Source organism: Chrysochloris asiatica, unplaced genomic scaffold (genome assembly GCF_000296735.1).
Source record: "Chrysochloris asiatica unplaced genomic scaffold, ChrAsi1.0 scaffold00085, whole genome shotgun sequence".
NCBI classification, from domain to species: domain Eukaryota; kingdom Metazoa; phylum Chordata; class Mammalia; order Afrosoricida; family Chrysochloridae; genus Chrysochloris; species Chrysochloris asiatica.
The window spans coordinates 11,794,064-11,822,049 of record NW_006408603.1 but is presented as its reverse complement, the minus strand read 5'-3'; the positions used below and the strand labels follow the sequence as shown (position 1 = coordinate 11,822,049).

The following is a 27,986-nucleotide window of genomic DNA, read 5'->3' as shown; positions in this document are numbered from 1 at the left end:
GTTCTGACTCATAGCATCCCTGCATAAGGTTTCCAAGGCTATAAATCTTTACAGAAGCAGAAAGTCTCATCGTTCTCCCATGGAGAGGCTGGTGGATTCAAAATGCTGACCTTGAGGTTAGCACCCTAATGAGTAACCCACTATACCTCCAAGGCTTCTTAGGTTCTACTTTGCAAAAAGCTTCCCTATAGCACCAAAGCTCTACTCATGTGAGAACCACAACCCCAGGAGATATGCCTGTAGAGCTCCGTGGTCATGAGGCCAACTTGATTTACCATGAACTCTCTGTCTCTTCTCTGCCTAGGTGCAAGTGTAACCTCCATGCCACTGTATGTGTGTATGACAACAGCAAATTGACATGTGAATGTGAGCACAACACTACAGGTCCAGACTGTGGGAAGTGCAAGAAGAATTATCAGGGCCGGCCTTGGAGTCCAGGCTCGTATCTCCCAATCCCCAAAGGCACTGCAAATACCTGTGAGTAACCTTCCTCAGCAACACCTTGTTTTATGCTCAATGACCTGAGAATTCCTTTAGACTTCACTTGCAGTTGTAATTTCATTCTTGTTGGTTGTCCCATTCCTCTTCAAAATGCAGCTAAACTGCTCATCCCCATTTTGCCACTTACAAACACTGTTTAGCACGCTCTCTTTTGTCTAACTGGTTGAGACAGGAGGTGATTTTTTTCCTTCTCAAAATTAATGTCCTATTAAAATAACAAAGTCCTTTAAAACTCTCAACTCAAGCTTAACTTTACCCAGAAGAAACATCTAGAATTTCTATGAATTTTTGTATTCTCATACTCATATCAGGTAACCCAAGAGAAGCTTTGTCCAGAAGTTATTCCCCTCTCCTATTTGAGCTACGACCTAATTTTGCACAGTGGAATAATCAGCCTTTTCCAAATTAAAGCAGCTGAAGCTAGGTCTATCAGGAATTTAGTCAGTAGAGGTTACCTTTGTTCAGAGAGCATGGCTGAAAACCTGGGGGGACCACATTAATTAAGAATAGCGGTTATTTGTATGCATGTGAAAAAAGTCAGACATCACCTGTGTTTATAGGAACCACCTGTGATGCCCCATTGTCACTTCCTTTGCCCCACCAAAATGCCTCCACATCCACAGGAAAGTATTCTCTGACATATTTAAGGAAGAAAGGGATTACTTCCAGAATAAATTGTCCAACTCCACACATGAACTGATTAGCTATCTGCAAAAGCCCCAGGTCTGGTCTCTTTAAAGAAAGGACAAGACTGAGAATATACCCAGTTAGTGAGAAATAAGAAAATCTACAGGTTAGTGTGTGGCTGCAGGGATAAAAACTTAGAGAGACACCAGCTCCATGCAAGGCTCACAATGTTATCAGACATTTTAAAGTAGCAGCTGTGAGGAACCAAAACCTAAATGCTAATATCACAGGTACCCAGACCTTATCAAGTTAAATGTAAGAGTAATGGACCGAGTAACAAGCCATGAAGTATAGGGGCATGGAATTATGATAAAATTTATATGAGGCAGAAAAAAAATCCTTCAATAGGTTAAAAAAAAAAAAGTCTCTCCACTTTCTAAGGGTATTCATTCCTTTCTGTTAGAGAAAAAACTGACAGTCTGGCTCCTAAAATTAATACATTAAAGCTCTGTTGAATAAAAATGTTGGTTTTCAAGGTGGTTTTATTAACAGAGACTCTGTGGGTTTTCCACCATTGCTGAGGGTCAGGAACTCATGAATTCAGGATTTTTTTTTTTTTTACTATGCAAAAACATTCGACTTTGTGGATCATAACAAACTATGAATAATGTTGTGACGATTGAGAAGTGCAGAACACTTAGTTGTGCTCAAGATGAACCTGTACGTAGACCAAGAGGCAGTCAGAGCAGAACAAGGGATATTGAATGGTTTAAAATCAGGAAAAGTATGTGTGAGGGTTGCATCCTTTCATCACTTATTCAATCTGTATGCTGAGAAAATAATTGTAGAAGATAGATTATATGAAGAAGAATTTAGCATTAGGACTAGAGGAAAACTCATCAACCTGTGATATGCAAATGACACAGCTTCCTTTCTGGAAGTGAAGACTACAGGAAGTACTTACTAAGGAAGATCAAAGACTCCAGTCTTCAGTATCGATTATACCTCAATATAAAGAAAACAAAAATCTTCACAGCTGGCCCAGTCAATAGCTGCATGATAACTGGGGGAAAGATTGAAGTTGTCAAAGACTTCATTTTACTTTGACTCACCATCAGTGTTCATGGAAGCAGCACTCAAAGGACGTATCAATGGATGTATTGCATTAGGCAGATCTATTGCACAAGACCTCTTTAAAGTATTAAAGAGCAAAGATGTCAGTTTGAAGAATAAGATGCACTTGACCCAAGCCATAGTATTTTCAATGCCTCATATGCATGTGAAAATTGAACAATGAATAAAGGATACCTCAGAAGAACCGATGCATTTGAATTACGGTGTTGGAGAAAAATATGTAAAGTATCATGGACTCTCAGAAGAATGAACAAATCTGTTTTAGAAGTACAGCCAAAATGTTCCTTAGAAATGTGGTTGGCAAGACTTCATCTCTCTTACTTTGGACATGTTGTCAGGAGGGACCAGTCCCTGGAGAAGGACATCATGCTTGGTTAAGTGGAGGGTCAGTGAAACAGAGGAAAAACCCCAACAAGATGGATTGACACACTTGCAGCAGCAGTGGGCTGAAGCATAACAATTGTGAGGCTGGTATTGGACCACTCAGTGTCTTCGTTGTGTTGTGCATAGGGTCGCTATGAGTCAGATTGGACTCAATGACACCTAACAACAACAAAAGCATCACCACAACTGTCACATTTAAATGCTTTCCAAAATGAAAATCGTTCCGATTTTATATTTATGGTTGGCTGCTTCATGAGTGAGGTGGAATGAAAAAGAGTGGAATTCATAAACACTGTCTGATATTTTGGCCCACTTCAGAGAGGGACAACTTGCCCAGACTTCCAGAGAGGAAGCTGGGGTGTTACTGTTGAAAGCACTAGCTTCCACCCCAGTATGACCCTGTTCTTTTCTAACCTTAACAGTATTTCAAAGTCTGTTTTTCAGGACACTTTCACAGGGAAGACTTTTGTGTGTGTGTGCCAGCCAACCTTTCTCACAGAAATGAGAAATTGTGATATTCTTTCTGGGAATAACTTATTTACCCCATTCCTTTGCATATTGAAGATTGTCAAGTCACTCCGTGACCAAAGAAATATAACTCCTTGAAAATTTCCTTGTAGGTCCTATTGTCCATCCATTCCTTAATTTTTATTTATCTTCTCTTGACTTTCTAACTATTCCGCATCTCTTAAAATATGAAGGTGACAAATGGGCACAATGGAGTTCTGGTGTAGGTCTATAGGATAAGCACTGGACCGCAGGTCAATTTGAGCTGCAAAGTCGGTGGTTCAAGCTCACCAACAGGTTCTCAGAAGCTCTATACAGGATTGCTATGAGTAAGAACTGACTTGGCAGCACTTAACAACAGCATGGCATAAATTAAATAAAAGCTATAAGAAGATTATCTGCAGTGGTATCATCTTGCAATACAAAAGTCTTTCAATGGAAAACTTGAGATAGATTTCTGACACATCAGAATGCTTTAAAATACCTACTAGTGGAAATAAGCAATGGAGTGGTTTGGAGCTCAGTTCTGGGATCAAATCCCAGTTCCTACGTTCACTAGTTGTATTTACTGGCCTGGAAAAGGAAGCTAATGTCTGTACGACTCAGTTTCCCATCTGTACATGTGAATAATAATAGTTTTTGCCTCATGGGGATTTTGAGAGGATTGAATAAGCTAATGCATGTGACCTGTCACATAACATAACACATGTCACAAAATAAGTGTTCAAAAAACATTCTACTTTAAAAAAACAAAAAACAAACAAACAAACAAAAACATTCTACTTTTTAAAAGGTGTGTGTTTTTTTCTTCTTCTAAGTAGTGGAAGAATTATATTGACCACATTTTCTTCTCTAGGTTAGACATCATCAACTAAAGTTTTAATTTCATGAGATTTTCACATCTCCTGTATAATTGCCTGCCCTGAAATTCCTCTAATTTTTAATGTGGTTCTTCAGGCCAAGCACAGGACTTCATAACATTCAAATGATTCTCATTTCATACTCACTTTGTGTTGCTTACATACACTAATGCACACACATGAACATACCACTCTCCTTGGTACTTTCAGAGTAAATTATGTAATAGGGACTCTTAGGATATACCATATTGTAATGCAATAATATAACACTTAAGACATAAGAAAAGGAGTGCTGAAAACCTTTGGTCCCTCAACATGGAGCCTTCAGGGGCCTGGAAATGCCACCTGCACTAGATAATCTCATTTTTTAACTAATCCCCAGTAGGCCAGATAATTTTTGAATAGGAAGATCAGTTCCTGCCCACAGTAACCACAGGTTTTAAACAGAAAAGTAAGATACCATCATTAAGCCAGGAAATTACAAGATTCCCCCTTCAAGGATATCCACCCCTTCACTCAGGAATTCTCTAAACTGGGACCTTCATGGGAATAATAACAGCTTTGGAAGTCCTACATTCCAGAGCAATTCCAAGGCAATATTTGTATGGAACATATGGAGGCAGGAGAAAAGAGTAAAGGATCCCAACTCTATAAAATGGAGCAATAGCACTTCCCTGTGTTTTCCACTACAACAAACTTGGCTAAGGCAGAAGTAATATCTTTGATGATGCTATTTTTATTCATTGCACTTTTATTCAAGATCTATTGTGTTTTCTGGGTCTTTTAAAACTGTATATGTGTGTGTATCAAAAATCTTATTTTTCTACAAAGCTTAGATTTATCTGTAAGACATCTTTCTTCTTCCTATTGATCTTCATTTCATTTTGATAGAGTTCTATTTTGAATGCCCTTTGAATTCCATTCCTGTCTTCCAAATAAATAGCAGCTCTGCCCAACTTCATGCTTAATCGGGATTCTCCTGATTCTGATTGTTGAACTCATGAATAAAAGTATCAAGTGAACACCTCTTCAACCTCTGATCTCTTTGGAATAATACATTATATAGATGCTGGAAACTTCATAATCACCCTTTAGGAACCATATCTATAAAAACTAAAATATGATATTGCCTACACCTCTGTTTTCCAAACTATTATTCTATGACCCGTAAAGAACTCCATGGTCAAATAAGTCACTTGGAAAATACTACATACTCTACAGACTCTTAAATACTCACATTACCCTATTAAAAACATTTGAGGAGCCCAGCAATAAACTATTTGCCCAGTATTTCCAAACTGGTTTGTTTCATGGAACACTTAATAACTTTTTGTGCAATGTTCCTTTTTGAAGCATACTGGTCTAAACAATTTCTTGCCGCCTAAGTGATGGAAACGTCACGGAGACAGATAGAAATCCCAGCTAGTTCAGCTGTATTAATTCCTTTATTTTTCTCTTGTCTACATGGCAATAATCTTCAAAGAAAAAGAATTAAGTGTTGATCAGACACCAATATTTTTTTGTTCAGAACTCCAATTCGAATTGTTACACAGTATCTAGGATTCCTAACAACAACAGTCTAGGACTCCTCAGAGTGATGAGAAATAATTTGATGATTGCTCTATTATTTTGTTTTCTCTAGCATTGAATTTTCATTGACCATTTCGTGTCTTCCCAGGTGTGTGAGAATGCATGTGTGCGTGATTATAGTAGACACTTAAGTGCTTTTGTATATTGGCTCATTCTAAAATTGCAATAATCCTATAAGGTTGTTGTTGTTGTTAGGTGCCATTGAGTCGGTACTGACTCATAGCAACCTTATACACAGCAGAACAAAACACTACCCAATCCTGGGCCAACCTCACTCTTTTTGCCATGCTTGGGTCCATCGATGCTGCCAGTTAACCAATCCATCTCATTGGGGGTCTTCTTCTTTTTCTCTGACCCTCCACCCTACCAAACATGATATCCTTCTCCAGTAACTAGTCCCTCCTGACTATATGTCCGAAGATACTATTATTAATTTCACGTTACAAATGTGAAATCTGACAGTACCAGAGATAAAATAACTTTGTCTAAGATTTACACAGCTAGTAAAGGTGGTAGGGAGGGCTTCAACTTAAGTGTCTCTGAATCCAAGGACTCCACATTACATGATATTGCTTCTCAGCTTTAAGTTCAGGATAATATTTACTTTTAATGATTTCCTGTGCCCTCTATTGGGATTTGGGCTCCATTTTGATTCTTGTTTGAACAAGTCAGTCATCTCTAAAACTATTATCTCCTAGTTCTCTTCCGAAATCTCTTCTTATTGTTTCTCTACTTTCAAAGATTCCTCTTCTATCCATCTTGTAGATTTCTGAGCTCCCCATTTCTACCTTTTCTCGATCTACAATCTTTTCTTGGATGTCCCTTCTAATTCTGTGGAATATTATTAGTGGTGTGATGTTGTAAGTAAGCACTTTGACCATAAGGTCAGTTTGAACCACAAGGTCAGCTGTTCAAACTTACCAGTTGCTCCTTGGAAACTCTATACAGAGTCACTATGAGTCAGAACCGTCTTGACAGCATGTAATAACAACAGCATTTTCATTTGATCATTATCAGCAATTCTAGCCTTAATTGTTCTAATGATCCAAACTGATTTTTCCAGGTGTTTCTAAAAATCTCAAAGTTAACATGCTACTGAACTGAATTCATAACTTTCCCCTAAATCATCTTTATCTTCACTCTTTATTGAAATTCTGCTGATTTTTCAAGACTGCTCCTCAATGCCAACTCCTCAGTGAAACCTTCCTAGACTCTACCGTGCAAAGTCAATTACTTCTCCTTCCTTAGATTCATGATAATGTGTTCATAACATAACTATAGACTTCCAACTGCTTAACTATCTCTAACCCTAATTATAATCATGATGTTGTTGTTTTTGTTGTTATGTGCTGTCAAATCTTTGACTTACAGAGACCCAGTAAAGGGTTTCCAAAAGTGGCTGGTGGGTTTGAACTGCAGTCCAGTGCTTATCCTACAGAGCCACACGAGGATTCATCTTCATGATAGTGATCCAGAAATAATAGAAGCTACTTGGCTGCAACAATGGGCTCAAAAATAGGAACAATTGTAAGGACCAGGCAGTGTTTCATTCTGTCACACATAGAGTCACTGTGCTGTGGAACATGACAACATGGAGCAAAATCACTATGTATTAAATTTTTCATAACATTTTATACTTTTGAAGCCCTTTATGTGATTTTATTGGAGTCCTGGTATGGCGCTATTGGTTAATGCACCGGACTGCAAAGTGGTTTGAATTGCAAGGCCGGCGGTTCAAGCTCACCAGTTGCTGCTCAGAAACCCTATATAGGATCACTGTGGGTCAGAATTGACTCGATGGAACTTAACAACAATATGATTTATTACAATAAATCCTCACAGCATTCCGATGGAATGAATGCTATTACTACGCTCATTTTATAGATAAGGAAACACGGGCACAAAAAGGTAAAGTTAGCTGCCCTGGTGTCTTACAGTTATACAAAGCAAGATTTAAACTCAGGTCTGACTACGGGAGTAAATGCTAGGAATGTAAATGTAGAGGCCACATTTTTTTCTTGGTCTTAACAACTCTTTGCGAAATTAAGTGTTTGTTTTTGAAGAAGTAGACCAGTGATAACTCTATAATGAGCAAGTTTATTGTTGGGCTTCATTTATCTTCTAGAACATGTTGGCTTCACAGGTCAATGGTTTTCTGCAAGGAGAGAACAGCTGAGATCTTTGAAGAAAGCCAACTAGGAAAAGACTTACTGGTGCTCAGAGCCCATCTTGCCTTCTAGAGATGACTGTTGACAGCATTTTCACAGGCTTCTCCAAGTGACATTCATATCTGGGTCACTTGACCATTGCCAGGTTCTGACCACAGCTCTTCAGATGCACAACCTTGATTCTATCAACACAATAACAGAGGACTGCCTCCTCAGGGCCTTATTTATATGACTTGAGTTTATAGGTCCAGTATATAAAACCATAAAATCAAATTATTTTTGTAGAACTACCTGTCCATAATCCCTCATTCAGAAGCCTTGGGGCCATGTGGGATTTGGAATTCAGACATTTGAAGAAAGGGAATACTATGCACATAACTTACAGTAATACCTCCAGCAGAATATTGGGCACCCTTGCTTCATCAAACATTTTAATATTTGGAGGCCTGTTGGTATAGTGAGTTACAAGTTGGACTGCTAACCACAAAGTCAGCATTCACTCTCAGAATCAGTTCCACTGTACTTAATAACAACAGGAACATAGCAAATCTATGATTATCCTTACTAAATGAGATAAGGGATGGCTAAAATTAATAACTTCATTTTAGTTCTGTTCAGGTTTTGCCACCAAATTACTTCAGATCATATTAGGTTGTGCAATACATACATTTTGAAAAACTTCATATTTTCAGAGTTTGTTTTTGTAATTTTTTTTATTTTTGGAGTTGGAGATAAGAATGTAGGGGTTATAATAAACTGAATAAAAAATGTGTACAGTGGTGGTTGTAGGTCTGAGTGCTCAAACCTGGACTCCTAGGTTCAAGTCTCAATCTGTTCAAATCTCCTATCTGTAAAATAAGCCTGAGACCATGAGTATTGTCCTTATAATGTTGTCATAAAATGTATATGAATGAATGCACGCAAAAACACTTAGAACAGTGCCAGGCATAGAGTTAGCATACAGTGAAGCTGTTCATATACAACCACCAGTCCACAGTCCCCATCCAAAACCCTCAGGGCCACATGTAGAAAACACACAAAGAAGTTAGCTGCTATCATCATTATAATTTCACTGAGCTCTAAGTATGTGGAGTACAATACTCATCTCAGCCTGACTGGCAAAATTTTCCCCTGGAGACAGCAGCTACTTGGGGAGATAGATTGTGTCCCAACGCCATTATATTCATCTATAATATGAGGTGACTATCACAGTATTCCAAATATTTAAGCCCTTACAACCAGTGTATTTTCTTGCTTGTAATTAAGTCTACTGGCAGAGTCAGATAATAATCAGAAAGTTGCTTGGTGAGCATGAAATCAGGAAATGTAAATGACTCGAATGTTAATAACATGAGGCTGAAACTCCCCTAACACATCCATCCTACAACAGGGTTACCTCTCAAGGTACCCAGAACACTGCATGTGGGAGAGTTTACACACTACCTCTCTCTTATTGAGACAGTGTGGGGATGCCCCTGCCACCATCAGCCACGGGGAATGTTCCTTTTTCTGAGCTTCCACCCAGGATTAGTTCATTCTTCTATTTTTCAGATATGTCAATACACTAAGTCAGGTGAAAGTCAAGTCTCTCACGGCCCCTCAGGTCTCAGAGTCCTGCTGTTGTTATAAGGTGACTTTTGCTATCTCTGCTTAGATCATTTATAGGATGATTTCACAGTATAATTTTGTGGAGACAGTCGTATTTTCCTCACCTTCAAGTTTCTGAGAGACAACTCACTGTACCTCCTATAAACAGCAAGTGAGCCACGGACCAGGGCTGGAAGGACTTTGGAAGTATTTCCTCCTGAATACAAATGAGGCTGAGAAATATTTGCTTTAAAGAGTCCTGTTGGCACTATCATTAAACTCTAGGCTGCTAACCAAGAGGTTGGTAGTTCATACCACCAGCAGGGGGAAAGTCATGGTGGCCTGCCAGCCTAGGAAGCACTATGGGACTGTTCTATTCTGTCATTGTTCATTAGAAGCAACTCAATAGCACCTAACAACAACATTTGCCTTATTCAGTTGGAGCTCAGCTTTTCGTCAACTGTTCTTTTTAGAGTTAGCGCTCCCAATGGCCAAAGTCATCCTGAAAGAACAGATCTAGTCACCTTCTGGTGGTGGCAGTGGTTGTGTGCTGTAGAGTTGGTTCCAACTTATAGAGACCCTGTATAGGGTTTCTGAGACTGTAAATCTTTGAGAGAACAAAAAGCTTCATCTTTCTCCTGCAAAACGGCTGGTAGCTTTGAACTGTTGACCTTGTAGTTAGCAGCTCAACTCGTAACCCACTACGCTACCAGAGCTCCTTAGTCACCTTCTAGATGAGCCTTTTTTCAAGCAATACATCACAACAGGTATCGTGCTTCCTCTCAGTTTGAAGAAATGCTGAATCTTTTTCCCTCCTGCTTCTCTCTTGATGAAATGCTGCTAAATCTTCCATTGATTCTCGAAAAGAGTGACAGCTTTTAGCTGTGCCTTAATCTGTTTCTGAAGATCAGGATGTTTATTTTTGAGACCACCATCATGTTGACATTCTTAAGCTTGGCTATCTGTCCTGAAGTCATTTGCTTAGTGGGAAAGTTAGTAAAATTAGGGGGCTGGAAAAAGAAGAAGAAGGGAAAAGAATTAATACCTTATATGATTCTACTAGGTTTTCATCCCCCTAACTGTAGAAGGATTTCTTGAAAACAAATGATAAAATAATTGTGGTTTAGGGAAGCAGAATTTAATGGCAAAGAAAATAACTGCAAGTACCTACAATCCAAGTGTCTTCTTATTCTTTTGGCACTTGGTGGTAGAATGAGACCTTTGGTGTACTCAACATGTATGTGTGTCTATGAGGAGGGTGACATTTCAACTCCAGAAGATGTGTTCTTACTAAATCATGCACCACCATGTAGTGCAGAATCTCTGGTTAAATCTCAGGCATGTCTCTCCTTCATTTCCTCAGTGTAAATTTAGCAATGTCTCAATACACTAGAAGGAGCTCTGGTAGAGTAGTGGTCACGAGTTGGCTGCGAACCTAGGTTAGCATTTCAAAACTACCAGCTGCTCCGTGGGAGAAAGATGAGGCTTTCTGCCCCTGTAAAGATTTACAACCTCGGAAACCTTGTACAGGGTCACTATGAGTCAGAACTGATTCCACCACACATAACCACCACCACCACCTATAGACCAGAGATTAGGTATTACACGTTTACGTGTTGAATTAAGGGGTCAACTTGGTCACATACTTACTTTTCTTTGTGCCTTCAATTTCTTTTCAGCTCTCAGTTTTTTATTGCTCTTTCCAAATTAGCTAAACTGGTTTCTCCCATCCTTAATTTCTTCCTTTCTCTTCACCTTTCATCCTATTTCTGTTTTGAAAAACATTTTTGACATTGCTTTAAAGGTCATGTTCTTTGGACTCTTTCTAAATTAAAAACAATCACTTTCATATAAAATTGTCTTTAATGCTTTTTATTATGAATTGAGTAAAGGTTTACAATTTTTTTACACTGTAAAAAATATTCACATCATCAGGTTTACATTCAATAAATCATACACTTGATCTTACTTCAATGATTGCAATCCCCTCCATGCAACAACAGTTGTCCCACTTCTTCCCCGTGGTTACCCAGGTACAAGTATCCTCTTTCAAATTCTTATATATTTGTAGGCTATATAGCGTAGTGGTTGTGAATTGGGCTGCTAATCTCAAGGTCGGCAGTTCGAAACTACCAGTCATACCACAGGAGAAAGATGAGGCTTTCTGCTTCTGTAAAGATTTACAGCTTCGGAAACCCTGTGCAGGGTCACTATGAGTCAGAACCAACTCCACGGTACTTAACAACAACATACATGTGTGTGTATCTATCTATCTATCTATCTATCTATCTATCTATCTATCTATCTATCTATCCCACTCTTCCTCCCATGCCCATTTACCTGTGTCTCTGTCTATGTATCTACACAGAGTACACTGTGGTTCCAAGGAACTGACTTGATAGGACTTAACAACAGCAACAACAATCTCTACCCCCTTTAGCCCTTGCATACCTCCCTGCATCGTCACCTATCTTCATCATTCTTCTGCCACCCTCCCTCTTCTTATATATTAGCTTTCCCCTTCTTGCATATTGTCCTCCCTGTCAATAGAGTTAACATGTGTCTGCCTTCTAGTCAGTAAATTATTCTCCCTTCTCTTCCATCCCTCGTAACCATCAAAGAGTGTTTCTTTTAAGTATTTCGTTTCTAATTTTTTTATTTTAGTTTTGTGTTCTTTTTCTCAAAGAGAACTGTTAGGTGTCTATACACATTAGACTCACAATCTTCATTTGCCCCTGGGTTACTTAGTAAAAAGACAAATGCAGAGAAGAATCCAAACAAGAATTAAAAAGAGAGTGTTGAGAAAAAGAGTAGGAAATAACATGGACTCAAGATTAAATATTGAATAGAGTTGCCCCAGTTGAGCATCGGGATTAGCTCCAAGTTCCCTGGAAGGCAAAATGGTGAGGGGAAATTCTGTATAATTCTTGCTGTTAGAATGCAGGAAATTTATTAAAATTTCAAAGAGAACAAAAATATCCATTAATGCTAAACTCTTAGAAGTGTCTCATGAAACATTATATAGGAGACAAGATCCTACTATGACCAAAGTGGTAGTTTCATTATAATGGAAACAAGCAATACATTGTTGCACAAATCGTTGGAAACAACTCATGATACCCAACAACAACATGTGCCTTCCTCTCAGCTTAACCCTTCTCCAACTGGCCTTTTGGAGTTAAATTGCTATCAAGTTGGTTCCAACTCATGGCATGTGTGTCAGAGAACAGCATGTCAGAGAACAATGCTCCACAAGGTTTCAATGGCTGATATTTTGGAAACAGATTGGCATGCCTTTCTTCCAAGGCACTTCTGAGTGAACTCGAACTTCCAACCTTTAAGTTAGAAGCCTACCCAGGGCTTCCATTCTATATCCGTCATTGTCCTGGAAAGCTATCTGGCCTCTCAGAACTCTTAGGCAAACAGAAATAATTGGGAAAAACAAAACAAAACAAAAAAAGCTGATAAATCAATCATGGAGATCCTGCACATAGAACAGTGTGATTACGAGGGAGACAACGGCTAACTCCCATCAAGAAGATGCAGACAGAAGGGAAGAAATGACTTTAGAACTCCGTTCTAAAGATAAAATAGTATTAATGTAATCATCATTACTTCCCAGGGAATGTTGAAGGACTATGCACAGGTTCCTGGACAGTTTTTCTAAGCACAATGTTCTCTGCTCATTCTGTTGGGTTATGGGCACAGTTACTGTTGAGATTTGGAATAGCATTCACTGATTCATTCTTCACTGACCCCAGAAAAAAAGAATCTTTTATGAAATGAGTTGTTACAATTCATTTCTAGGCCTTTCTGTCTTATTTCCCTGAGTGTCTGAAGGATATCTCGTGTCTGACTCATATCCTTTTTAATGGATATGATGGGTTTAGTAAATTGTTTAGTTACCTGTAGAGAACCAAAGGCAAAGTATTTGAAAATAACAGTAAGAAACATGACAGAGGAAAACCCCCATACATCTGGAAATTAATTGATGAACTTCCTTCAGTGTTCAAGTATTTTCAGCTTCAAAAATCTTTATTCAAATGAGAAGTTAAATTTTATTTGTGAACAATTCTCATTTTATAGCAGTGGAATAGAAAGCAACTTATCTGGAAGCACCTATAAAAAAATTTAAGCCACAAAAACATGGAAGAGTCTGAATTTTAAGCATCCAAATGTTAGGTAATAGAAAACATCTTTATGAGGAAAATAAGCTCTCCTAATAGCCTTCCTGGGTAAGGTTTGTAGAGCTGAATTGAACATTTGTTCCTGCACTGGTATCCCCAAATCAATGGAAACATTTGTGCATCTTCCTAAAGTATTCAACTGCAGCAAGTACTGCATCAAACAGTCTAAAGGTTTGCTCTCTGTTGTGTCTAGCCAAAGACCCCTGAAAACTTTACCTTGCATTATGCATGGCCCCCTAACTCCTTGAAAGTTTGAAAACACATGAAAAGTCTCTTCCTGTCATTCTGACTCCCATTTCCTTTGACAGATTACAAAAGGCTAGCAGCACCTTGCAATGGAGCTGGATTTTCAATCATGGGGAAATTTTAAACTTCTGCAATTGGTACTAAAATGATGATGCTACAATCATACGTCACTCAACAGAGATCGGCAAAGGAATAAAAACAATTTCAGTATGGATCATTGTCCCACTGCAGCAAAGAGAATCTACTGAGGTGTTGGGTCAAGAATTCAGCATTCTTTTTCAGAAAATGTGCTTGACTTGAGTTCCAACTCTGAGGACAGAGTTAAAACATAAATAGATAATTTACATTTCTGATTTTGGTTAATCAATAATTAAGCAGAATCACTGTAAACTTTGCACACTGAGAATCAAGAGATGTTGAACATGTCTAATAGCTGGAATTAAATTTTAAAAAAATTATAGTAAGCTTTAATTCCTCTTCTTTATTTCCCACTGAGAAATAGGAAAACAGCTCTTGGGTTTAAAGAACACAAATATAGAAACTGCTGAGCAAATTGCAAAGATTGGTAAAAGAAAATAATAAGCAGAGGGCAGTTGTTCACAGATAAACACTAAAATAGAAGCTTAATGATTCTTGCAGTTACCACCTGTTAACACACTGCAGCGATTAGGAGAACAAGTCTGCAGAATTCATTAACAACTATCTTTTATTGTAAGCGTGCCATGTGTCAGACATGCTTATAGATCGCCTCATTCAATCATCACCGTAATTCTATGTGGTAGATATTATTAGTCCCTGTTCAGTTGAAGAAACAAGTGTAGAGAAGCTAAGCAATTTGTCTGAAATCGTCCCGTTAGTCAGTAGCAAAACAAGTGCCTGGTCTGAGTCTGGTCTGAGTCCCATATTGTGTTTTCAACCACACCCAAATTCAGTAAAAAGGACGCAAGTTTCTGACTTGGAATTAACAATATGTATCATGGTATTGTATGGTGAATAATCAACTGTAATAATAATAGTAAAAACAGATCTAACACATTTTACAAGTCACATAATGTTCTAAGTGCTTTATACATAACAATTTATTTAATCCTCACCACAACCCTAAGACATAGGAAACTGAGCCATTGATAGAGTGGCAGGCATGGCCAAACTTCAAACCCAGATAATGTGCCCACCCCCCCCAGGCCCAGCTTTTGCACATTGAACTGTACTGCCTGACTAGACATTTTAATCTGCATACAGACTAAATTCATGTCTGCGTTTATGCCATTCCAGTCACATTCTGAAATGGTTCCAGTACCATATCACAATTTGTGAATAAAGTGAAAGCTGAAAAATCAAGGAAGTCCATGATCAGTTTGAGCAAACTAATGCATTCTGAAATTATTCTGCTCAAGTTGGTTTCTATTAAAGGGTTTAATTCAAATATTTGACAAGCAAAAGAGGAATAAAAATGGTGGTTATATGAAATTAATCACATAAAATACCAAATGATTTTTAACAGCAAATCCTGCACCCATTAAAAAAAAATAGCTGTTGCTTATATGGATATATTTACACAGGGCCACACAGTGTATACTTAGTATTCTGTGCCCAGAATACAGGTCTAGCTCAGTATCTGTTTTGAACCACATACAGATGTTCATTGACATATAGACAAGCACAAAATAGTCAGTGTCACACAGCTGTTGCATTAAGTATTAGCTTCTGATGAACCTATGAGTTCTAGAATGAAATGAAAAAATATATTATTTTTTGTGCTTATTTCCAAATTGTCTGAATGTTATCAAGGGTTGCCATGATTTTTTACATTAAGTTAAATATGTCTAATCACGTGCTAATAAGTAACTAACAGCCTGTTTTATTCTTTTTCTTTCTCTCCAGGTATCCCCAGTATTTCCAGTATTGGTAGTAAGTAAAAAAAAATAGCCACACGAAGAATAGACTAGCTTTGCTTTCCTGTTCAGCTCCTGAGATCTATTTTCTCAGTGTCCATTTCTGATGAAAGAGAGTATTCTCTTTGTGATTTGAAATTGTGTCAAGTTCCGGCACAGATGTGGTGAATGCACAGATAAAAGAGTTGTGCCTATTTCCTCTGTGGTCATGGCAGAGCTGCAGCTTTCCTTACTACATGTGATCAATGAAGGCCACCTGTATAGAGGTGCAGTTACTTAGGAAACGGAAGTTCATTTAACAAAACTACAAACAGTCTTACTTATCCATACTTAGTAACCAATAAACAAATTGAACTCTCTCCGCAAGACCTGAATATGGATTTCTAACATAATTTAGAAAAGCTAAGAATGGATGCCAATGAATGCCTTGGGCGTCTTCATTAAAACTCAAGGAAAACACCATGAAACTAGGGAGACAGAATACTGTCAATGCATTAAATTCTACGCTTTGTGGAGGCCTGAAAGATGCAGATTTGTAATCATTACTCTTCCTGGATGAAAGAACAAAAAAATAATTAGTACTTCCATCTCTTCCTCCTAAAAATTGCAGACATCAATTAATAGAAAAACAGAGAATTTAATAATCCGAATAATAGAAATTTGTGAGAAAATTTTTAGTAGAAATACTAAATACTAAATACTCTGTCACACCGAGCTGTTTGTTCTGCAGTACCACTGCAAGGAATGTTCTCCTGCTATCGTGGTATAATCCGAATGTAGCTCCCTCCGTATCTGTAAGAAAATAGCACCCTTGCATCAAACCGGAAATGCTCACTAAGAAAATACTTAATAGCATTTCAGAGCAGAACATAACATTTTTGATAGGCTATGCCCTTTATCTTCATTGACTAAAATCTTTGAATGAATGCTGAGTAACTGATTAGAAATAAAGTACTAAGGAAGTAGAGATAATGCTCTAGAAATGAACATTTGACTGTGGTCTCATCCAACACAGGCTTTCATCTAGAGGCTGTGCCATACAGGGTGATCACAGTGTAAAGAGCAGCAGTTGAAGAATTGTAATATCCAACATCCATCTAAAAAGCAATACATTGATAATCTGGATAAAAAGCTCCTCATTTCTTATAAATGCACAATCAAGTCTTCTGATTAGTAACTCAGCGTAGTTTACTTCAACCTCTGAATTGATCTAGACGTTGCTTTGTTAGGCACTTCTTGTTGTTGTTATGTGCTGTGGAGTCGGTTCCAACTCATAGCGATCCTGTACAGGGTTTCTGAGGCTGTAAATCTTTACCGGAGCAGAAAGCCTCATCTTTCTCCTACGGAACTGCTGGTAGTTTTGAACTGCTCACCTTACGGTTTGCAGTCCAATTCGTAAACACTACACTACCACAGCTCCTTTTGTTAGGCACTAGATGTGTTAAATGCCATGAAAATCAGCCACTTTGTAAATAAAGTTTTATTTCATATCCAGTTAGATACCAGCCTAATGTTACAGCATCTTCTTAGTGACAGTGTGAAAACAGCATCAGTGCTACCGGTTTTCAAATGAAAGCCTACACCTTTTATAGTCTAATTTTTCTGCTTTAATCGCTCCCTTAGCATTTGCCTAACAACATATATACCCCACAATGTGCATCTTTCAGGTTTGTACAATTGCATTTTCACATGCATTTGAGAGCAAAAGGGAACCAAATTGAAGCAAGCTGCAAAAGATGATTGAGGGCGCTCTGGTGATCTAGCCTGCTACAAGGCTCAGAAATGGATAGATGGAAAAGTAGCTCTTTGGTGTTGGGGTGTGTTTCTGTTCTGAGTGTCAGTTGTGTGTTGCATGGAAGCTCTGACTGTAAGGCTCACCTGACATCTCATCCGGCCTTCTCCACCACATTCCCCACCTCTGAGCATCAGCAGATGTTGACCTTTTATACACTTAATCGGGAAATTCCACTTTTGTTTCATTTTGTATTGAAATCAGTGGTGACCTGAAAGGATGCTTTGTTGTGCCTTTGGAGAATGTATTATTAACCTTTATTATCAGGAACCAAGGGAAATTTAGCTTCCTAACAATTAATGAAAACCATACACACAAAAAGTGATAGTTTGGACCCTGCTTCCAGTATGTCTCTGGTTGGTCAACTTGGAGTGCAATGGGTGTTACCTCAACGTGCAAGCAAACAGGATGTAAGAGCTTCCAGGGGTCACCCAACATCACACATGACTAGCTTGCCAATTGGCTGGCTTTAAGGTAAAGAGATTTACATAAAGACCATCAAACATGATTGTCTACTCTAGGCTGCTTTAATGACATTTGCATGTTCCTTCTTTGTGAGTTCAGAAAGTGCTTGTTATGTGCACTGATGGATTCCTATCCTCTCAAAGGGCAAGAATTCATGGGCAGATCACTCGCTGCCTTTTCTGGAGAGCACAGGAATGGGGTTTTCAAGGTACAAACTAGAGAAGAGGGAGGACCACTTGGATTTTAACTAAGTTGGGATCTTTGCCAAGGTTTTTCCTATTACCTCAAAGAAGGAATCAATGAACTAATTCCACCAACAACACGAGGAAGATGCCATTATAAATAGCTGTAACACCCATGAGACTCTGAACATCAAAGCATATCTCAAGGAAAATAAGTGATGTATATTATTGATGTAAATTATTGATGTATGTAACCATAAACTCACATACATATGCTGTATGCAGAAATGACTGTATGCCTTAGAGTCCTAAGAGATTTTAGTATAGACCTCAAATGGTCAACGCATGCATTAAGGTTCAAATGTATGTACAGAATGGTCATCCTTTCCGATCATCTGCTAAAAACATTTTTGAAAAAATTTCCCATTAAGGTCATTTGTACCTGCTGTTGTCTATCTATTAGGAAATAGGTCTCCCAGTCATCCAGAAGGTACTTGATTTAAAACTTGGTTATTTTGATGTGCTTTGGCCATGGCTGAAAAAATATTGGTGATATTATTGTCAGCAATTAACGAATCCCAAATTAGAGTGTGGCCATTTGAGCCTTATAATCTGTGTTTAGTTCATCTGAGGTGGTAGTAATTCATTCAGGTTTCATTTCTTAAAATAAAAGGCACTATGCATTTTAAAATAAACATTCACAATTTTAGCTAAGTGAACATTTGTTGATGCTGATGACCCAAATTGATTGTTCAGTGTGGGTGTCTTTGTTAAACTGAAAAATGAATCCTTACCTTCTATATATATACATATATATCATCTGATCCTTAGTCCTGAAAAACAAGTAATTTCACTTATTATGTTAAACAGTATATTATAAAGAGCATAATTTGACCAGCAAGGACTGGCCTGATATGCAAATAGCTTTGTGGGGAGTGATCATCACCTCTTAAACAAAGCAAGTAACAGATGAGTCAGAGATCAAATAGACCAGCCACTTAAATAAACAATTACATCTATAAATATCTTTGTCAAAGGTTTGTAATTCTTAAATAAATAAAAAAAAATATTTCTTACAATGGCAACAAAAGGAAAGAGACATCTAAACATTATACGAACCTAGCTATATATTATATACTTAAATTACTTTCAAATAATAGACACGATGGGATGATACACATAGAATTTTTAATGAAGGTGTTTGGTTCTCCTCCCCAAACCCTGAACTTATTCAGTTTGCACCAATAGTTCACTTAAGGGAAATGTTTCATTTCCCTCTGTTCTCCTTTCAGTGAGCATTGCCTTCATCACAGAGTTAAAAATCCATCTCTAATTTGATTTAATTGGCAGGACTAATAAACAAGGGAACTGCTACCTGCAGGGATCCATCAGCCTGTTGAGGAAGCCCAGAGATGTTTTCATACTTGAAAACATTTGATGCCAGTTGGAGATCTTGTAAAAGTTGTTTTCCATAAAGCATCCAAACATTTTTATTCACTCTCAATTTACTGTAGAAACTTGGATTGTGAAGGAAATCATAAGGTTAATAATTTTCCCACCTAAGGGTTATTAGTGATTGTGTTCATGCTATCCAGAGAAGTGCAGTGTTTGTTTATTCCCCTTTGCTTTTAATACTTCTAAATCCCCCAAATATAAGTTTCATTTGAATTGGCCTTTAGCTAATTAGGTTTTATATAGTAAGAGGGAAATTATCAAGATAGTGTAGTGAGTTGACAAATTGCATGGTGTGCTATATTAATTTTGATCTTTTTGCTAATGTTCTAGAAGGAAAGTTAAGGTCCCAAGAGACTTACTTGCCTTTGGGAGTTTATTATGTCATGTACCCAGTATCCTCATCACAGACCCATTTCATACTTGTGTAACTAACATTTCACATTCATGAAACCTTGTGATTATCTTAAAGTTGAATGAACATTAGGACAACTGCCTCTTTAATCCTGAAGACCAAATCTAAATTGTAATGGGAGATAGGAACAGAATCTATTTCAAAAGATTAACAACAACAACAAAAAGATCCAAGAGAGGTTTAGCAATCTTTGTTGACAATTGCCCACCTTGAGTACACTGATTTTTTTCATATATTAATCTTTTTCCAGGTGACTTTAGAATGTCAAAACACTTTTTAAGTGTGAGCCAATATCTGTGCCTTTGCTCAATATCTCTTTGTGGTGCATCTAGAAAAATCCTTATTTAAATCAAGATATGCCAAGATCTCCAAGAGCTTCTATGATGAAATATTGAACACATAACTGAATTTCCACATCACAACAGTCACTTCAAGTGTCTTGGTTTCCCTGGAATCTTATTAGAAGACCCTGAGTATCAAGGGAGAGTGCTCCAACTCACCACTCCACTTCTTGGGAAGTGTCAGACAGACCTTTTCCCTTGAAATCGTAGGAGAATGTTCTCATAGGTCAACAGAATTCCATTTGGCAAATGGTGACTCTGAGGCTCAGTGTGGCCAAGCAACTTGCCCAAATCATAGTCACAGGAAGGCCTAACTAACTGATTTAAAAGATTAGGCTCATAACATTATACCAAATGGAAGTGATTAGAATTCTTGACTTGTTGAGTCCTACCCCAGGCTCTATCCTGCCCACTACACTGCATCTTAGAAGACCCTATGGTCCCTGAATTGATCCATGTCGATACAGGAAACTGTAGTGTCCCAAAGAAAAGTATAAGCTCATTTTCTGGCACCTATTGAATTGTCATCCAGAGACCTTACAAAGCATGGTGTCTGAGGACAGTGTGTTGAGAACTTTGATCCTCCTCTGCATTGAAAGATACCCCCTTTCATATAGAATGTGCCCTTCCTCTGTCTTCAAATATCCCCAATATACTAGGGGAGGGACGAAATGTATAGCCATTAGATATTATAGAACATGAAACTTTTCATGAAATTAGCTATACAGAATGTGAAGTATAGTTCAACCTATTCTGTGACAGCAAAAATCCATTTTTTTCATTACTGAAATAAATGCTCACCACAAAATAAAATTTTAATTATCTCAAGGAAAGTGAAACTGTATCTTCTCCAACCAACTTAATGACACTTTATTTCTGAGAGTTGGCTGCTAGCTATGAAGATGGTGAAAGTGGTGGGATTACAAGGAAGACCCTAGCGATTTCTTCTAGGTTTTCTGTACAGTCCTTTCTTGGCATTAAGAATGCTGATCCCAGATTCCCTGAGGAAGCACAGAAGTAACTGTGTAAACCCAAAGGGACCCAGTGATTTTTATCTCCACCTAATATTCTCTTCATACACCTGGAGAAGAAGGTTGCTCACTACATCCTCTCAACGGTAGTTCTCATATCCATGGTGGTACCCTGTTTCTTACCACATTTTAGAACAACAACAAAAAAGAGAGAGAGAGAGAAATTAAATTAATGTTGTTAGGAAACTAAAAGAGCAATTCATTCAACTTCATAATTTTATACTTAAAGAAACTGAGACGTACACACGTTGTCTAAATCAGATGCGTAGTAGTCAAAGCAGGATTTTAGCTCAATGAACAAATCCAAATAAGGTCTCTCTTCATTCTGCCATTGGAATTCACCAGCTCATTTGATTCAATTACTAAGTATGAGTTACTACATGGTCGTCTATTCTTGAAAAGAATTCAGTAAACTTTCCTTAATGGGAAAGGATGGTCACATCTATTCTTACATGCTGTTCACAGAATGAATTGAAAGTACCATTTATGCTTAGTGAGTGCCATGTATGATAGAACACAACTAAATATTCTAAAGCAACCCTGCCTCTAAAGCTTTCTTAATAAAATTTCTTTAGTTTTCTGCTTTAAGCTTGCTTTTCAGTTTGATTCACTATAACATTAGAAATAGAGAGGATCAGGCTTAGCAACTAACACAGTTCTTTCCAACATACAGTGCAGAGAGCTTTCCTTGCAGTGTAGGGGAGAAAAACTGTCTTCCAAAGCCTCATTTTAAAAACTAGGATCTCTGTCATTTTTTTCTGAATCATAAAAATGTATTTTAAGCACCACAACCAAATCATCACATAACAGTTCTCTGTGGAGTTCTCAATTTAATTTAATGACAAATATAATTTGAAAAAAATACATGTTTGATTTACATTCTAAGTTAATATGCTTCTAAAGTGAAAGACTTTAACATTTTTGCTGGGTTTTCCCTTTTTTAATATTTAAAATAGGATTTCCTCCAAATTATCCCAAAATAATTACTGTTGTAATTAATTTGTATTAGTTGATGTAGACCTTAGAAATGGACTATTCCCTCAAGTGAGCTTTATCTGAACTGAGATTTTTTGCATATCAGAATCACTTGCAATTGAGATTGCAAAAAAATAATAGGGAGAGCTCATTCTTTTGCCATCATGTCAGAAAGAACTATTTATACTGAAATGGTCTGAGTTTTATTACAGTAGCAACCACAAATAGAATAAAGAGCTAACGTTTATTGAATGTGCATTACAGTGCCAAACCACTATTAACTCATTCAATTTTGAAATTCACCAGCAGGTAGCGTCTTTAACCCCATTGTCAAAATGACAAAACTCAGACATGGTAATGAAACTGTCCAAATGGTAGAATTGGGATTCAGTCCCATTATTTATGTGTGGTGATGGTGTTGTTTGGTGTCATCGAATCAATTTCTACTCAGAGCAGCTCCCTGTTTCGTGTAGAGCTACCAGAAGCAGATCTGGTCTTTTCTACCACAGAGCTTCTGGTGAGTTCAAGCAGCTTATGGTTAGCAGCTGAGTGCTTAACGGGTATACCATCAGAGCTTCTTATTTACATGTACAAACAAACCAAATCCATTGCCACTGAGTCCATTTCAAATCATAGCAATGCTATGTTGTTGTTGTTAAGTGCCATTGAGTTGGTTCCGACCCATAACAATCCTGTATGTTGCTGTTAAGTGCCATCGAGTCAGTTCCGACCCATAGCGACACTGTATAGGGTTTCCAAGGAGCAGCTGATGAGCTTGAACCTCTGACCTTGCAGTACAAACAGTTTTACAGTCTGGCGCATTAACCCACAGCACCACACCAGAACAGGGACCCATTATGTTGTTGTTGTTGAGTAATGTCGAGCGACCCTGCATAGGATAGTATACTTATCCCATAAGGTCTTCAAGGCTGTAATTTTCATGGAAGCTTATTGCCACTGTGTTTCTCTCGGGAAGAGACTGGTGGGCTCAAATATTGACCTTTAGGTTAGCAGCCCCAGTGCCTAACCAGTGCTCCAGAAGGTCCTTCTATTTACGTGAACCAATACTTAATGAATTACTCCCTAAATAGATGATTTTTCTCAGTGCCCCATAGAAGTAGGTGAAAATTTTAACGGTAACAGAAGAATGATAGCATCTACTAGGCATTTTAGATATTTTAGTTTATTTTTAAAGGGACCCTTTGTGGGGCATGATATGGACAACATATTCCTAGAAGGAGAGTCTTTGGAATCCAGTTAAAGAACTCATCAAGACAAGTTCAGTTCTGCTTCCCAGATATATAAGACCAGAATCCTTAAGGAGAAGAGATTTCCATAAATGGCTATTCCTGAATGGTTAGCCATCTAAGAACCCATTGGAAGCATATGGTGATCCCGTCCTCCATAACAATTTCTCAACTCCAGTTTGGAGTTTCATTGTGAAAATTGAAAAGTCTGTGATTAAAGTATGTAGCAATGATTTTCCTTTCACATTTAGGAAGCTCTAAAACCCTAGATTCTCCAGGGGTAAATGCCTCATCCCAGCAGAATGCATTCATTCTTAAATTATAATGTGACTGTACAAGGCCATGAGGTAACTATTAGAATCACATAATGTGACAACTAAGAAAAACTGTAGAGACCCCTTTTCCCAACAACTTCCCTTTACAGATCAAGGAAACTGGAACCCAGAGAAGTTAACAGCCACATAATTCATCAGTAGCAGAACTTAGGCCAAAGCATTATCTTCTGACTCTCATTACTGCCTTTTTGCATTGCAACCAACTACCACTCCGAGGCCTCCATATTGAATCAAAGGTTTTTCTTAGTTGATTCATGAAATAATGAAATTGATACACGCTTCACAGTTTACCCAAAGGACATGAAAATGTTTTTAATATATATAATTTTTCTATTTGGAATTTTGTTGAACCAAAATGTTCAAGTGAATATCAACATTTAGTCAGTAGTTTACACATTTAGCCTTTGTTGTTATGAGTTGCCTAGCAAGTATGCTCCCACTCACTCATGGAGACCTTGTTACCAAATGTTCTTGAAACAAGTAGTCCGCTGGCGAAGAATTCTTAGAGATGTCTTGTTATACAAAGACTTTCATTAGAATTGGATGGAATAACATAGAATTTGTCTCAATTATATTGTTAATATAGTCATCAAAGTTCTTAATTGACTTCTTGGAATTAAAAATATTTGCAAAGTATTTACTCCATGCCAGGATCTTAGAATAGCTTGAGTAACCAGAGAGTAGCTGGCTAATTTTAAGTACTTTCTTACTAGGCTTTGCAAATATAAAATTAAATACAGTTTAAGAAAATTAAAATGAAATGTTTAATTAAAATTTTCATGATAGCTAAATATGCCCACACAGACAGTAACATGCTATAAGAGTTTAAAGTCTCTTTTTACAAAACAACGTTTTTTCTAAGTTAGCACAGAGCACATAAAATTTTATTCCACTAGAGATATGTACAGACTAGATTAAGATTTCCATGTGATGGATGCTGGTAGTTCTGAGCTTTGATTATTTAGGAAGTTTAGACCTTCCTCATGATGAACAAAATTTCAAAGAAAATGTCTATATTCCTGGGTAGAAACAAGTTTGCTCTCTTCCTAGAGAGCTATTTTAGATACATAATACAGAAGAAAACTATATTCCATATGGGGAACAAACCTTAGATTGAGGTGTCTATCTTGATAATTCCAATGGCACTATGAGGTATGGGTCAAACCCACTAGCTGCTCCTTGGAAACCCTATACAGGGCTGCTATGAATTGCAACCAACTCCATGCCATGTGACATCAATAGGAGTAATCTTAACAGTTTAAAAGTAGAATGACCTACGTTACTTTTTAAAATACATATACAAAGATCCTTAAACTGGAACCTCAGAATCCTGGAAGGGAACATGGGAATCTTATAACATTAAGAAAAAAGTATGTTATACTAAAATGGAGACATTAACAAATACCTAACAGGGTCGCTATGGGTCGGAACTGACTCAATGGCACTTAACAACAACAACAATATATTGGGATATAGGATACACTTTAATATATGGAGTTAATTTCAAAAGTTATTTCTAAATTGATTTAATGTCAGATTGAGGTTTCTACTTACAATTATGGCAAAGCTTACTAACAAAATAATTGACCATATTTTGACTTTCATTCCACTAAGACAAGCAAGTCATTCAATGTTAAATATCAAACTCACAAACATCACCCCCACATAGGACCTGTATTTGCCTCTACTACAGGAAGACGACAAAGAGATCCATTTCACCAAATGAAGACTGCCTTAATGTGGTGCTAAGAATATATCTAAATATATTAATGAATTGCCTAAATATTCTTGACGAAAAGCCATACCAATGAATCTGAAATAGTTCTTTATGTAAACAATTTCTAGTAATAAGGTTAACTCCCTCAATATGAATTTTTCCCTAAAACTCACCATCAGGGATCAAGTATATTCTTTCAATTCAATAACCACTCAACATCAAAATGTTCAAGTGAATATCAACATTTGGTCAGTAGTTTACACATTTAGCCTTTGTTGTTATTAGTTACCTAGCATGTACGCTCCCACTCATGGAGACCTTGTTACAAAATATCTATTTGTTTAGGATCATCTGGATACAGATGTGGAAAATTATTACATTCATATTCTACTGGTAAAATTTCTTTTGCATTTGTAATATATACATTTTTAACACAAAGAGCAACAGTGGATTAACTTTCTTTCTCAACAAATATTAAAGACGAAAGTGAAAGTCCCATGTTTTGCAAGAATGATATTCTTTATCATTTAATTATGGAGGAAACTCCCTGTTTACAGTAGTCTAGCCATTTTACTCCAATTGCTAAATTATCAGCTATTTACTGAGACCTCTGCATGGCTTTGCCCTTACTAGAAAGATCCAATCTAATTAGGAAGATGAGAAGTGGACCTATGAAATTGTAGTAGCAACATTGAAACTCATAGGAGCCTGATGGCACAGCAGTTAAGAACAGGGTTGTTAACTTAAAGGTTAGTGGCTTGAACTCACCCATCAGCTTCAGGAGAAAAAGTTCTGACCATCTGCTTCCATAAACATTGCAGACAACAAAACCCTATGGGGCAGTTCTACTGTAAGACATAGGTTTACAATAAGTTAGAATTGACTTGATGACACTGGGCAGCAACATTAAAACAATAGCTAAGTTGCTTGGCCACTAAAAGAAAAGTTGGCATTTAGAACCCACACAGCCACTCCAGATGTAAAAGACCCTGACAATCTACTCCTATAAAGATTACAGCTTAGAAAACTCTGTGGAGCAGTATTCTTTCTATGACATGGGGTCACTATGAGTCTAAAATTACTTGAAAATGATCACCACTACAACAACCCATACATTAGTGAAAAATCAGGAACATAAACGGTAACACACTTCAGGAGTTTAAAGGCAAGATCTCTCCTTGTGGACTTGGGTGTTCCCTAAAGACACTCAGGAAATGTGGTTTTGAGCTAGACTCAATGGATGGTAGGATCCGAGTCCTTTAATTACTGCTTTAGAAGTCAAGGCCTATGCACATTAGAAAAAATTGTTTCCAAGCATAAAATCCTAAACCTAAGACTGGTTGTTCTCTTGTTTTTCCAGAGTCATGTTTTTATACATTGGATGGAGGAGAGAAACAATATCAATTACAAAACTATGCAATATTTTAAATTATTTCTGAATTGAAACCAGTCACTTTAGAAGCATGCTTTGAGGTAAAAGTATGAAAACATATACACACCCATATGCATAATCCATATATATGATTGGAAGCACCTTGGAATAGTCCCCTTAACCAGACTCATCGATAAGCCCTCCCTTTCTTTGTCTGAGAAATGGTATAAATAAAAATAGGAAATAGATCCTCTTCTTTTTAAAGGTAATGGCTCACACTTAAAAAGCATACCCCAAAGAATCTTTCACGAAAGACTAATGCAACCAGTTCATATCTGTAAATATAAATTGTGGAGAATGGAATCCTCAGATGAGAAATTATTTCTTCACTGTTATCTTCTGGTTTCAGGCACCAGCTTTACATAAAGGTTTAAATTGCTAAAGTCCTTATTTGGTTCTTTGTGTAAGAACAATCTACCTTATTTCAAAAGGAAATGTATAGCTTTGTCAGGAAAGGGGCTATATATTTAATGTCCATTCAATTTTGGGGGAATCATCAATTGCTTTTTCTTGCTTGGCATGGGAGTTATGTTTTGTTTAAGTGCATCATAGCCAAGTTAAAGAGCAGATATGTGGTTTGTGTCTTGTCCATTTAATTTTCTGTTTAGACCAAGTGACATTATAGTTGAAAATAACATACCCTGATTTTTCCTGATGCATGCAGATCCTCCAAAGTTTAATAGGATATGGCCGAATATTTCTTCCCTTGAGGTTTCTAACCCCAAACAAGGTAGGAGCATGTAAAATTCCTACTGATATAAAATCCCACATGTTTAGGAGGAAAATCTCATAAACTATTAGCACTAATTAAGAACATTATCATGAATGCCATGCTATTGAAAGAATCGTAATTTGGATATGTTTATGATAATGAACAGTATCCCAAAAATAGCATAGTGAAAGGTGTAAGGGAAAA

General features: G+C 37.3%; 1 protein-coding gene across 1 annotated transcript in view; it reads left to right on the top strand.

The window, feature by feature from the left end:
• Positions 1-27,986, top strand: part of NTNG1 (netrin G1) — a 509,839-nt gene that overhangs the window by 382,435 nt on the left and 99,418 nt on the right. The window contains exons 3-4 of the mRNA XM_006865985.1: positions 305-477; positions 15,676-15,702. Coding sequence (XP_006866047.1) covers positions 305-477; positions 15,676-15,702 — 200 coding nt within the window. The remainder of the gene's footprint in view (positions 1-304; positions 478-15,675; positions 15,703-27,986) is intronic.